A 14,401-nucleotide genomic window follows, 5' to 3' on the forward strand; every position below is an offset into this window, starting at 1 on the left:
GCGAAATATTGGTCCTACACCCACCTTTAAGTATACCGATCGTCATATCTCGACTAGCTGAGTCGATCTAGACTTGTGTGTCCGTCCGTCAGTCTGTCTGTCCATTATATTTTGTAAACACGATGCCGGCCACAGTTATGGACCAATCTTCACGAAATTTGGCATGAAGGACCGGTTCTGGCCAATGAAGGCCCCTTTTGTTTTTGGTAAGGATCGGTTAATATTTAGGGGATGAAATGGACCAAATACTTAATTTTTGCCAGTTTTTCTGGTCGCTCCAGAGGCCGCAATTATGTCCCAAACATCTCGAATTTTTACATGGAGAAGGGGATCGGGCCAAAGAATAAGCATGCCTGTTTTAATAAAGATCGGTAAATATTTAGCGGGCCAAATGTACCCTGACTTTTGTGTGAAAAATGACAAAATTTTTATTCTATAGCGTATAGATTTATTCCTGTAGGACATTGAGCCGAGAAGTTGATAATATATCCAAGGGGAGTGGTTGACCTTTAAATTTAGGCCGCAAATGACAGCCGAAAACACTACACAACCCACGGTGAAGGGAATCTGGACAAGTAATTAGAAGGGCTGTGCTGAGTATTAGTAATATTTCTTGACCTCTGGTCAAGTTCATAATATAGAACTACAGAAAGTTATATTTTCGTCGAAGTTGTGTAGGGTATCATATGGTCGGCCCGTCCGACTATACTGATCCGCTCACTGGTTTTAATATAAGTCCTTGTATGAAGACTATGTAGAAAACCTTCATAAAAATGTCACACGACATTTTTGTTATGTCCAAGATCATGGCCCAATTTGTTAACATGAGTGCCTGTAGTTTTGTATTTCCCCTTGCTGCAATTTACTGTAGCATAGCACCATATACTAGTCTCAATCGATTTTAGGTGTATTAAATGTCCACCTCATTATAGGGATTACGGTTAAGTCCTGCTAAACTTAACCACATTTTTTTACCATAATAATTGGACCTCCCATTTTTTGTAAACGTATTTCTTATCGTGTTCCAAATATTGACATTGACATCACATTATTATTAATTCAAACATGTGTGATGGATGAACAAACACCCAACTTTAAATGATGCGATTTGAAAACTGACTCAAGGGTAACAGCCCAGAGACATACATATATAAACCACAATAAATCTTATGAAATATTCTGATAATATCAGGATAATAAATTATTTTTGCTTAATCATGTTTTGGTATTTCTTTTTTGATTTTAATGAACTTTGGGTAATTAATTTCGCTGGGTGATAAAAAAATTCAACAATTTCTCATTCATAAAATACGAAATAAATAAACAAACCAGTGAGCGGAGCAGTATAGTCGGACGGGGCCGACCATACGATACCCTACACAACTACCACGGAACTCAAATTTTCTGCGGATGTTTATTTCGAGACTGGGCAATATTTCGTGATATTTGCACCCTCTTGCCCGATTAGAGGTAAACAGCACCTCTTCCTCACATTGACATATTTTCCGAATATTACGAGTATTCAGTGCAGCTATTGTCCAGATTCTCTTCACCGTGGGTTGTGTTGTGATATTCGGCTTTCATTTGAGGTATATAGATCGACTCGAAAATTACACAAAAAAATTAAGTTTCCGCTCTCCAGAGTGATAATGGGTTACTAAATAATATACGAATACGGAGATACCTGTAAATATTTAGGTGTAACTCCCACATCCGAGCACATACAACAATATAATTGGTCTTAATTTAATGGTCAACCACTCCTCTTGGATACAATATCAACTTCTCGGGTATATGTCCTTCAGCGGTAAATATTTACGCCATAGAATACAAATTTTGTCATTTTTCACACAAAAGTCAGGGTCCATTTGACCCGCTAAATATTGACCGATCTTTCTCCATACAGGCATGATTATTCCTTGGCCGATCCCCTTCTCCATGCAAAATTTCACGATGTTCGGGCCATTATTGCGGCCTCTGGAACGACCAGAAAAACCGACAAAAATTTAGTATTTGGTCCATTTCATCCCCTAAATATTAACCGATCTTTCCCAAAAACAATAGGGGTCTTCATTGGCCAGAACCCATCCTACATGCAAAATTTTGTGAAGATTGGTCCATAACTGTGGCCTGTATCGTGTTTACAAATTATAATGGACAGACGGACGGACGGACGGACACATATGTTTAGATCGACTCAGCTAGTCGAGATATGACGATCGGTATACTTAAAGGTGGGTCTAGGACCAATATTTCGCGGCGTTACAAACTTTTGGGGCTGCACAAAGCTATAATACCCCGACAACATAGTTGTGTAGGGTATAAAAATACTGACAAAAAATTTAAAAAATAATTATTTTTTGGCATCCAATGTACTAACAAAATTTCGTTTTGAACAAAACTGCAATGTCATGACATCGCTACTTAAACAGTAGGGAAATTATTATTATTTTGAAATATTGCAATCACAATTTTGCTTTCAGTCAGTATTTTTTCTTTCATCAAGTACTAAATAACTGTGATGAATGGTGTGTATGAGTGAGTGTTTTTTTTTTAATTTAAAATGTCTAAAGTATGGTTTCCTTATTTCTCAGCAACAAATCAAAATATCAGTGGGTGGTGGTTGTGTTCAACATTGCAGTTCACTTAATTATCTCGCAAAATAATTTACACTTTTGTATGTCATTGTTTGAAATTTCAACACAAATGCGATATATTTATGTTTATACACTCTACCATTACTTGAAATCTGTATTAAATTTGTCATTCCGTTTGTTACACCTCTAAATATTCACCAGAGACCCCATAAAGTACTTATATTCTGGATTAGAATAAAATTCTATGTCGATGTAACCATATCCATCCGTCACTTGAGACCCTTGTAGATATCGCAATGTATGAGTCGTTTATTTTGAAAGTGGTTTAAGTCAAATTTTTCTTATATCGAGATATTTAAAGGTTTGAGTTTGATTTTTTTTCAAGAATATTGTTAAGCGGTATTAATTTTGTTTTTGGCTTTGTGTCTTTAAAAATGATAAAATAGATTAGTTAATATGTTTTATAAACTCTAGAAAATCAAGATTTGTATCAGAACCTTAAATGTACTTAAGGGAACCCCCCATTCTCGATTTTAATTTTTCAAGATTTTCAATTTGCTAGTAAATTTATACAAATGCTTGTTAAGGTTTGTAACTTTGCACATATATAATTGAAGATTTAAAAGAGAAGAAAAATAATTTACAAAAAATTTCCAACGGTGTTAGAAATAGTACATGTCTGGCTCTCGTATGAACTAGGATTATTGACTTCGCTCTAAAATTAACAAAATGGTGGACCTTTGAAAAAATATTTTTGGAAAATCGCCGATTTTTTACCAAAAACCGAGTTAACAAATAAGGAAGATCTTCACCGATTGGTTTTATCCTAGTTCATACGAGAGCTATACACTCCCAGAGAAACGTTGCAAAATTTTGATTGGATTATTAGTTTTTGAGTTATCGTGCCCGCCATTCGCAAAAAAATGTTTAGAGAAAAACGCGTTTAAAGTTTGAAAAACGCTTCAGCCGTCACTTGATGCTGACACAATAAATCGGCTATATCTTCAAGAGTTCTTGAGATTTTCACCTGAAATTTTGTAGAGACATTCTTTAATCAGTGTAGATTCGAATTATAACAACAAAAATTTTGACCCCGAGAATGGGGGCGTCCCCTAAAACCACTTTCAAAATAAACGACTCATGTAAGATAAATTTGCACATTGAAAATATAATATATTGGGTCCACTTTCTAGGGTACGCCACATAAGGGTACCATCCCATTTTTAGTATTTTGAAGTTTTCGCTTTATTTTTCCAACTAAGTGACTAACATACATATATACAGAGATTTGTTGATATTGGTTCATATTATGCCATATCTGCCGTATAAAGGTATCGCCCCATTTTTGGTATTTTGAAGGTTTCAACCGAACATGACGGTAGTTCATTTCAGTTTTTTGGGGTATCACAAAGTTTTTTTTTTTTAATTTTTAGCATTTTTAGTTTAAATAGCTGTCATTTGTCATTCCAGATTCGCTTCGTACAATTTATTGTTCAAGAGACTTTTGAATTTAGGTCGATATTTTTTTATATCCCCCATACAATGGTCCTGCTTAATTTTCGATATGTTGAAATTCCTAGTCCAGTTTTCCACCCTAACGACTGAGTTCGCAATATTTAGGATAGAGCTTGGAATTTACACAGGTATTCCTACTACGACTAGATTGATATAGGAAATGAGAAATATCTTTCCACGTTTTGATTAATTTTTTAGAGTAGCCTCCAATAAAGGTAGCTTCTAAAAATTGGTATTTTGGCTACGTTTTTATTCAAATTGGATGTCATTTAGTATTATGTATTGTCATGACCTAGCAAAGGTTCCTACCAAAAATAAAAACAAATATTGGTAATTTTTTAGGTTAAGTGTGTCTAACCGGTAAATCTTAACGGTACCTCCTGAATGTCGGGATTTTGGCTACGTTTTTCAAACGTTTTTATATAATTTAATATTTTAAATTCTCATTTGGCTAGAAAACTTCCCCACCAATTTGGTATTTTGGGTTGTTATTGGGCATAACATCTCCCTACGAAAAATAATTATTTTGTCCAAGAGTCGATGTAGCCCCCATATTACGGTATCCCAAATTATTGGCATTATTTGGTTTGCGTGGAATATCTCCCTATAAAAAATGACCAATATTAATCAATGTTGCCCGCATTATTCGGTAGTTTGAGTATTTTCGCCACATTTTACAACCGAATTAAATGTAATTTGGTATTTAGTGTTCTCCTTGGGTATTAAAGCTTCATTCCAAAATTTATCAATGTTGGGCTATGGTGCGATGTAGCCCCGTATGTTCTCATGCCATGGCAAAAATATTCCTACCACAAATTATAAATATTTGTAGATTATTGGGTATAGCTACACAAATAGAAGTCCATCCCCTTTATGGTTACTCTGATGGTCCTAAGCATAGTTTTCAAAAAAATAAACTATATTTTAGAAATACGAAGTGGTTATAGATTGGCTTTCCGGAACATAGATGGGTAAAAAACTTCAAAACTTCTTCAAAAAACAGTTAAATATAAATCCATGTTTCTACATTGCCGCCCCACCCCCAATACAAAGGTCACACGTCATTTCCAGTATGTTCAAGGCCCAAGACTCAATTTTCCAAACTGAGTGCCGGTAGTTTGGAACTTTTCTACAGCAATTATTCATGTCATAGCCCAAACTTAAATGTCCATATCGGCGCCAACTCTTTCTTACTAAAAATTACCAATACCGGTCCATGAGGGTATAGTCCGTATATAATGACAACATCCATGTTTCGAAAAAAAATCGGATTTTTTTCATTGGTTGGTAAATATTTTTACAAATAATTATAAATATAGGTCGATCTTTGGGTATAGCTCCATATGAAGTTAGCCTTATAAAGTGGATTCTTTATATTGCATTTGCAAAGAGCCTTTATAGTCCTAGGCATATTTTCTAACCGAAGTTATAACATTTTTGCACGACATAATGGCTGTGATTTGACATTCCGTGACTTGTGTGTAAATAGAACAGAATGTTTTATCTCCATACGGAGGTAATGCTCCAATTTTCAACTGAGTGTCTGCAGTTTAATACCGTGAAGTGCAGTTATAACGAACTAGTAGGGACCAAATAAATTAGTTCGCTATAGAAGAAGTTCGTTTTATTCAAGGTAAGGTAAAACTAGCAGAAAACCAGTGAGCAGAGCCTATCATATGATATCCTACACAACTACCACCGAGCTCTAATTTTGTTGGGTATCTATATTCCGAGATTGACCAATATTTCGCGATATTTTCACTCTCTTGGCCGATTAGAGGTCAACAGTTCCTCTGCGGTAACCTTTTCGAATCATGTTTTCCCGGAGTAAAAAATTACTCCATAATATTTAAATTTTATTATTTGACAAAAAAAAGTTTTGGTTCATTTGACCCTCAAAATATTGACCTTCATTATCAAGACAACCATTCGATTTATTTCATCAGATCGCTTTCCCATGGAAAATGTCTTTTGTTCGGCTGTAAATTGTTGCATCTAGAGCGATTAGAAAACCAGACAAAAATAAGGTTTTCGGTTCTTTTCAACCCGGAATATCATCTGATCATCATCGAAAATTACACGGCCCGTCCTTCACCACATCACAACATCATTCAAAATGTTTAAAAAAATTCAGAATGGGTTTTCTTTCAGATTTTTCGGTAATTTTATCGTTTACAGTCGAATTGATAAACAATTATTGATTAGATATTTTGGCTTCTCATAGGTTAAACCATTTTATTTAGAAAATGTTATAAATATTATATTTGGGGTTATTAAAAATTTCTCACAAGTTATCAAACCGAACATCCATGCGGAAAGTATATTGATCCACATTAATTAGAACAACCATATATAATGTTGAGCATTCAGTTGGACTTGTTTGATATATTGTATTTAGCATTTATATCAAAATAATTTGGAAAATACACATGCGAATTTTGTAACACCAACACAGAGGTTGGTAAGAGTGTCCGAAACAAAGAAACAATGGAATGCAAAACTAGTCACAATCGAGTGAATGGAAAGTCGGTGGTTGTTAGCAACAGGAACAGTTGTCAAATGAACGGTTGCAAAAACAGCAAACACTCTGTAAGGGGAGAGGCGGTTGTTCTTGGGAGAAATACATTTGTTTTTGTTAAAGAGAGAGATGGTGAGTGAGAGAGAGAGGGAGTGAGCGCAAATAGTGGTAAATAGTGGAGCGAAGTAGGGAACTAGTTGTGATATTAGTTACATTTTTTGGCGTGGTTTTCATAAAAAATGGCCTACTGTACGGCGCGATTTCTATATTTTTTTATTGTCTACTATACGGCGTGGTTTTTATAAAAATATTTTTTTCAGGGGTCTACATAAGGCGTGTAGTTTGTAATAATTATTTTAAAAACAATGTTTCAAATCTTTTGGGCTCGATTTGAAACAGACGAACTTCACGCCAGTTTTCATAACAAAATATTAAAGACATTTCAAATTTTTTTATTCAAATATTTTATTGATTTGAATTTTCCATTTTTTTCTTTCAGGTATGTAACCGGATTTAATAAAAAATATTTTTTCTTTGTAAGTACAAACCATAAAACTTCCCTTTCTATATATTGTTTTAATTTCATCTAGCAAAATATTTTTATAATAATTAAATTATAAACTTTCAAATAAATGAAAACCGGAATGTGGGGTTGAATAAATATTTCCTTATATAAAAAGTTCGCTATACCCGTAGTTCACTATAGGAGTAAAAATGTGTTTAAAAAACTTGTCATAAAGCTTCGGGACCAGGAAATGTGTTGGCTATAAAGAAAGGTCGTGATAACCGTTGTTCGTTACAAGCGTACTCGACTGTATTTCATTTTCTACTGACAGCAATTGTACATTGCATAGCCTCCATCAAAAATTCCGCATCGAGTTTTGTTATTGTTATAGCTCACCTCATAGTGAAGGGTATAAGAAGAAGGACTTGTCCGAACTCAATGCAGTTTATTTTGTTTATTCTATTCTCAACACTATTAACACATTTTGGCGATAATTAAAGTTTAACATCTTAATTTATTTTCAGCAAAAAATTAAAAAAATAAATAAAATAAAAAAACACCCCAACGACACATACACCACATAAAAAGTAAACAACACGCGTTGGCGTTTATTTACACCTTTTTGTAAGAGTTTGCTAGGAAACTCCCTTGGTTTTTTTCGACACCGACAAGAGAGCAAAGTTTATCGATCATAAAAAATAGCAATTTTTTCTCCCGAAAATGGTTTGAGTCGACGACACAATTACAGGCTTCAGACTTTCAATAACAAACAACATGTAGAACTACAGTAACAACAAATATAAATACAGTAGAAATAGTTTACCACGAAAATCAAGGGACCGGTGAAATTGGTCGCTTTAAGCGATAATAACGACTATCGCGATCAATTTCCCCAGTCCTTTGACCATCGTTCTAAACATTTCGATTTCGAAGTGCATCAAAAAAAAAATTTGTTCACGACTTTTGTATACCTTCATTATAACCGATATATCCCTAAAATCGGCGCTGTTATAAACTATTTCCACTGTAAATTTGAAAATGTATTCGCCGCCAAACATAAACCTTAGAAAATCACATTCAGTCATTCAGTGTCTGCGGAACTGCTGCTAGGGAAAAATCTTTGCTTGCCAGAAAAAACATTAACATTATTTATTATTGTAGTTTGTGTAGTTGTTGTTGCCTCGTTTAAGCATTAACAAATGATGATAAGCATCTTTAAGGTTTTTTTTGTTTGGCTACTGTTTGTTTTTTGGTTGGTTGGCGTTTTTCTGTCGTGTTTTTACCACCATTTGTTAAATTCGCATTTTAATTTTTTTGTTGGTCTATTTTGGTTTTTTGTTCCCTGTGACGCTGTCAACCTTCGATATGAGCGATAAAAAGTGTTTAACGTTTTTAAAGTTGAAGTTTAAATTAATTATACCCTACATGTCAAGTGTACAACATTTTTTGACAAATTTAAATATCGCTCTATACTAATAATCAAGATAATTCATCAATATCAAGATTCTTAATGAACAGAGAGAGCTACAATTATTCATAAGACATTAGTTATGTTCGATCTATATATGCATTCCACCATGAGGTGGACATTTAAAACACCTAAATGGATCAGAAATTTTATATGAGAGCCATACCATGGTAAATTGCTTGCAGGAGAAATCGAACCATCAAACTAAGATCTTGACCAAAGACATATTTTACGAGTGCGAAGAAACAGCATATGACCCCTGCCCTGGCCATGCAGGGAAGGGAAAATATTTTTGGCCCCACCGTTGGAAAATTCAGCCTCCATGAAGAAATATCCGACAATGGCACTAGGTTCATTGACCAGATTCAAGCATCTCGATATACGACAGCATTTCTTGTCCCAACAATAGTATAGAAGTACAATGGCAAATAATAGCCCAGCAGCAAAAACAACACTTGGGTACCAAAAACCACCATCATGGAATTCATGGTACGATCAGGGGTGTCGTAATGCTACTGATGTGAAAAACGCAGCGTATAGGGCAACCCTGCAGATAGTAGCGAGATGTATAGGAATCAGAATGAAGTCCGGAAATTTTACCAAAGAATAAAATACCAAACCAATGGCTTTGGTGCAGCCACATATTCATGTAGAGATGAAGAAGGAAACCTTGTGACAGATACATACAGCGTGTTGAGGATCTGGAAGGAGCATTTTGAAAAGCTTCTGGTATCAAATAGTGGCGGTACAGAATTTATACCACCTAGCCAAGATGAGGTCAGAATGGCAATCAATCGTCTGAAGAGTAATAAAGCAAGCCGAACCATTCAAGACTGTTGGACAGATGCAGCATGCACCAGCTGATTAGTATAATTTGTCGAGAGGAATGCATGCCCAATGATTGAAATCTCAGCATCCTGTGTCCCGTGCACAAAAAAGGAGACAATACGATATGTGCCAACTTTAGAGGAATTAATCTTCTTCCCATCGCATATAAAGTACTATCCAGCGAGTTATGTGAACAACTGAAGCCAATAGTCAATGACATTATTGGACCATACCATGCGGCTTCAGACCTGGCAAATCCACCATTGACCAGATTTTCACTCTGCGCCAAATCTTGGAAAAGACCCACAACACATTCCACCTCCAGAGGTATTTAAAGCCATGTTTGCGTTCGGCATTTCTGCAAAATTAATACGGCCATGCAGGATAACTTTAAGTGGCACACAGTCAGCAGTTAATGTCGGAAAGGACCTATCGGAGGCCTTCAATATCGAACAAGGATTCAGACAAGGTGACAGTTTGTCATGTGACATTTTTAACATCCTTCTGGAAAAGATCATACGAGACGCAAAGGTGAACAGAAATGACAATATGTACACCAAACAACACATGTTACTCGCCTACGCCGATGACATCGATATAATGGGTCGAACATTGCGAGCGGTAACAGCCACCTTTGAACAAATTGAGAAGGAGTCTGCCAAAGTGGGTCTGGCAGTAAATGGCGAGAAGACCATGCTGATGGTAGCAACGCACAACACGTCCAGTAGACTCGGATAAACTGTGGAAGTTGAAAACTAGAGCTTCGAGGCAGTCAAAGATTGCATATCTTGGTACCGCAATAAATAAAACTAATGATATCAGTTTTCAAATTCGGAGAAGGATAGTGTTGGCCAGCAGATGCTATTATGGCCTAAGTAAGCAGTTTAGAAACAAGGCCACCTCCTGCCAGATCAAACTCACACTTTGCAAGACGCTGATACTACCCGTGCTGTTATATGGATCTGAAGCATGGGTACATGCGCAAGCAGATGAGGCAGCTCTTGGGGTGTTTGAGAGAAAAATTCTCCGAAAGATCTACGGGCCGATCTGCGTCGACGGTGAATATCGGCGTCGAATGAACCACGAGCTTTACAATCTATAGGCGGAAGAATGCTCCAGCTCAAAAGACATATAAAACTGATGGTTCACGCAGAAGGGGAAGGTCACGAATTAGATGGAAAAAACAAATAGAAGACAAAATAAGACATATTGTAATAACATAATCCCCATATAAAGGTCTCGACCAATTTTATGGAATTTTTATTGCACGCCATGTGGTGGAGGGTGTAAACCTCCACCTGTTGTTTCTTAAATATACCGTCATCTGACATTTCCATTGGAAAATTTAAAATATTATATAAATATATGCTGGAGAATACTTGAAAAATATAATAATCAATTTTCGATAATTACACCCATTTGCTTTATTAGGAGAGTAGTCCTCTTATTTATAATTTAAAATTTCGATAATCGCCCAAATCAAAATGTATTTCACCTCTACATTACAAATTAGAATGATATTTGCTAATATGGAATTTTTCTAAACTAACAACTATTACGAAACGATTTTTTTATTCACCAAAATCTCCAATATGATGTAATCATCTCTTGAGGCCAATATATGACCAAAGAAAAAAAAAATAAAATTGTACAGCACCAAAAAATGCGTCAATGTTTTTTTTTTTTGGTTTGGTGGCCCATTTAAGTCAGATATGAAGTTAAAAAACTAAGCCTACCAATGGACTGGAAACTAGTTTCGGCGATCAGCATAAAGCCGTACAATAAATTAAACGCATTTTTCGTCGTGTGTTGGACTTCATTGAATTTGCGTATGAAAAAGTCGCACTAAAATAAAAAAAAGGAAACAATTATATAAACGATCGAAACGACTAGGAGGTAAGCTACATTCGATTGCAAGGACTATAATCGAGAATTTAATTTTTTGCGCAGACCAAAAGTAGCCTATTTTTACGAATATGTTTTCAAAGACAATCAATGTCGTGGATTTTTGAAAAATATTTTCAAGGACCACAACAGGCGTGGATCAAATATAGGTGAGGATTTTTTGAAGAATATTTATAAGAACCAAAAATAGGCGTGATTTTTTAAACCAATATAGGCGTGGATATTTTTAAGGACCACACCTATATATTTTAAGGACCGCTCCTATATACTTTTAAGGACCAAAAATAGGCGTCGATATTTTTAAGGACCAAAATTAGGAGTGAAATTTTTTATAAAATTAATTTGTGGACCAAAATTAGGCCTTAAGGCCTCAGTACAAACTCTTTAAAAAAGCCACGCCTTATGACCTTTTAGGCCTCAGTACAAACTCTTTAAAAAATTCACGCCTAATGTCTATTTAGGCCTCAGTACAAACTCTTTAAAAAATTCACGCCTAATGTCTATTTAGGCCTCAGTAAAAATTCTTTAAAAATCCACGCCTAATGACCTCGGAGGCCTCAGTAAAAATTCTTTAAAAATCCACGCCTAATGACCTCTTAGGCCTCAGTAAAAATTCTTTAAAAATCCACGCCTAATGACCTCTTAGGCCTCAGTAAAAATTCTTTAAAAATCCACGCCTAATGACCTCTTAGGCCTCAGTAAAAATTCTTTAAAAATCCACGCCTAATGACCTCTTAGGCCTCAGTAAAAATTCTTTAAAAATCCACGCCTAATGACCTCTTAGGCCTCAGTAAAAATTCTTTAAAAATCCACGCCTAATGACCTTCTTAGGCCTCAGTAAAAATTCTTTAAAAAATCCACGCATTATGACCTTTTAGGCCCCAGTACAAATTCTTTAAAAACCCCACGCCATATGACCTTTTAGGCCTCAGTAAAAATTCTTTAAAAATCCACTCCAAATGACCTCTTAGGCCTCAGCAACAATTCTTAAAAAAATCCACGTCAAATGACCTCGGAGGCCTCAGTAACAATTCTTTAAAAATCCACGCATAATGATCTCTTAGGCCTCAGTAAAAATTATTTAAAAAAAAAAGCCTCGTAAAAATTCTTTAAAAATTTATGACCTTTTAGGCCTCAGTAAAAATTCTTTAAAAATCCACGCCTTATGACCTTTTAGGCCTCAGTACAAATTCTTTAAAAAATCCACGCCTTATGACCTTTTAGGCCTCAGTACAAATTCTTTAAAAAATCCACGCCTTATGACCTTTTTTAGCCCCAGTGACAATTCTTTAAAAATCCACACCTAATGACCTCTTAGACCTAAGTAAACATTTCTTTAAAAAATCCACGTCTTTTGGCTTTAGAAAAAATTCTTTAAAAAAATTTCATCGCCTTCAAAAATTTTAATGACAACCTTTCATATCCTGGTGTAGGGTAACAAAAATTAAATAATTTTAAAATCCCAAGCTGGGTTTACTACATGGCCTAGCTGGCTATCTATTTGCCTGCCGAATGTCTGTCTATTGGTATATAATTTAAGTCAGCTCATGTCTTTGGGGACTTCATAAAAATGAAAGAATGAAATGTGAGTGTGTGTGTGCGTGTGTTTTGGGGCCATTTACGTTTTTAGGCGAGTGCGTTACCTTAGAAATTTGCCATTGGTTGCGGTTTTGGGGCAGTTTTTTTTCCATTTTAAGATTTGTACTGATTACTGGTGGACAGTGTTCAAACATGAGTTGCAGCAGCCGTAGCCGATGCCGTGGCAGTCTCAACAACAAACTCCGATGCAGATTGCAATCGTTTTTGCATATGTTGCAACAGCAATTTGAACAGCAACAAAAAACAAGAATATCAATAACATTACTACGTACACATCGTGCGTATGATAGGTGAATGGATGGATACGCACAAACATTTTGGGGGCAAATATACAAACACACATATTCGATCATTTTTTTTTTGGGTTTTTCAGATGTTTATGCAAAGATTTCCACAAAAATATTGATTGTGGGTATTGTATTGATTATTTTTTTGGTGGTTCACAATTATCAAGTTTTTCTATCAAAGTTTGAAATGACGCGACGTTATAAATTGTATAGTTTATTGATTTGCTTACTTTTTTCGGAATGGTATCTATTACGAAATATTGTGGGTGCGTATTTCATGCTGTAATAGTTCCTGTCAATTTGTAATGGAATGAGATTGACAGGATTGAGTTTAGGAGATAACGAAATTGGAAAAGTGGCATATTGAAAATTGGTCAGTTAAGAAATATAGGGAGATTTGCATGAAGGAAAGGGTACGAATAACCAATATTTGACACTTGAAAAAATACAGGCATTGACAAAATAATTTTTTAAAAAATCTACGCTTTATATAGGTCAATTAAAAAAATTGGATGAAAAAAATTTGATATTTATCTAAATCTGAATCTACCTAGATTCACCACTTAAAGTATATGTACATATGTACTTCAAACAAATATACAATATCATCCGTCCTAAGAAACATACTCATGCATTTCTGCAACCTATGCTAAATTTAATTTTGTACGCTATGCAAAATTTGATGTCAATCTGAGGATATATAGGGACTTTGATGTATCATTTACTTGAAATCGGGCGAAAATATATATGGAAGCTACATCCAAATATTAAGCGATTTCAAACAAACTTGTCACAGGTTAGGTTGTACTAATTTCAGAACGTTTTGCCAAATGTGGTGCAAATGAGATATATACTTTGGTCAATTACTTAAAATCAATCTATAGTATATATGAGAGCTATATCTAAATCTGAACCGATTTTTGCTGTTTCTAGGCTTAATTCAGTACCCTATGCCAAATTTCGTGCAAATCGATAGATATATAGGGATTTTGATGGACCATTTATCAAAAATCGGAAGAAAATATATATGGGAGCTATATCTAAATTTGAACCGATTTTCACGAAACTCAGCACACACCATTCTAGAACTAATTTATTACGCTGTGTCAAATTTCGTGCAAATCAAAAGGTATATAGGTACTTTGGTACACCATTTACCTTAAATCGGAAGAAAATATA

The 14,401-nt window shown here is 35.0% G+C and overlaps 1 protein-coding gene across 1 annotated transcript in view; it reads right to left on the bottom strand.

The window, feature by feature from the left end:
- LOC133337407 (uncharacterized) overlaps nucleotides 1-13,145 on the bottom strand; it is a 30,657-nt gene extending 17,512 nt beyond the window's left edge. The window contains exons 1-2 of the mRNA XM_061545635.1: nucleotides 13,068-13,145; nucleotides 11,168-11,276 (exon numbers count right to left, since the gene is read on the bottom strand). Coding sequence (XP_061401619.1) covers nucleotides 11,168-11,276; nucleotides 13,068-13,145 — 187 coding nt within the window. The remainder of the gene's footprint in view (nucleotides 1-11,167; nucleotides 11,277-13,067) is intronic.
- Between the last annotated feature and the right edge of the window lie 1,256 nt (nucleotides 13,146-14,401).

The sequence above is a fragment of the Musca vetustissima genome, unplaced genomic scaffold (genome assembly GCF_032173495.1).
Source record: "Musca vetustissima isolate MV318-11 ecotype Yass unplaced genomic scaffold, APGP_CSIRO_Mvet_v1 utg27459, whole genome shotgun sequence".
In the NCBI taxonomy this organism is placed as follows: Eukaryota; Metazoa; Arthropoda; class Insecta; order Diptera; family Muscidae; genus Musca; species Musca vetustissima.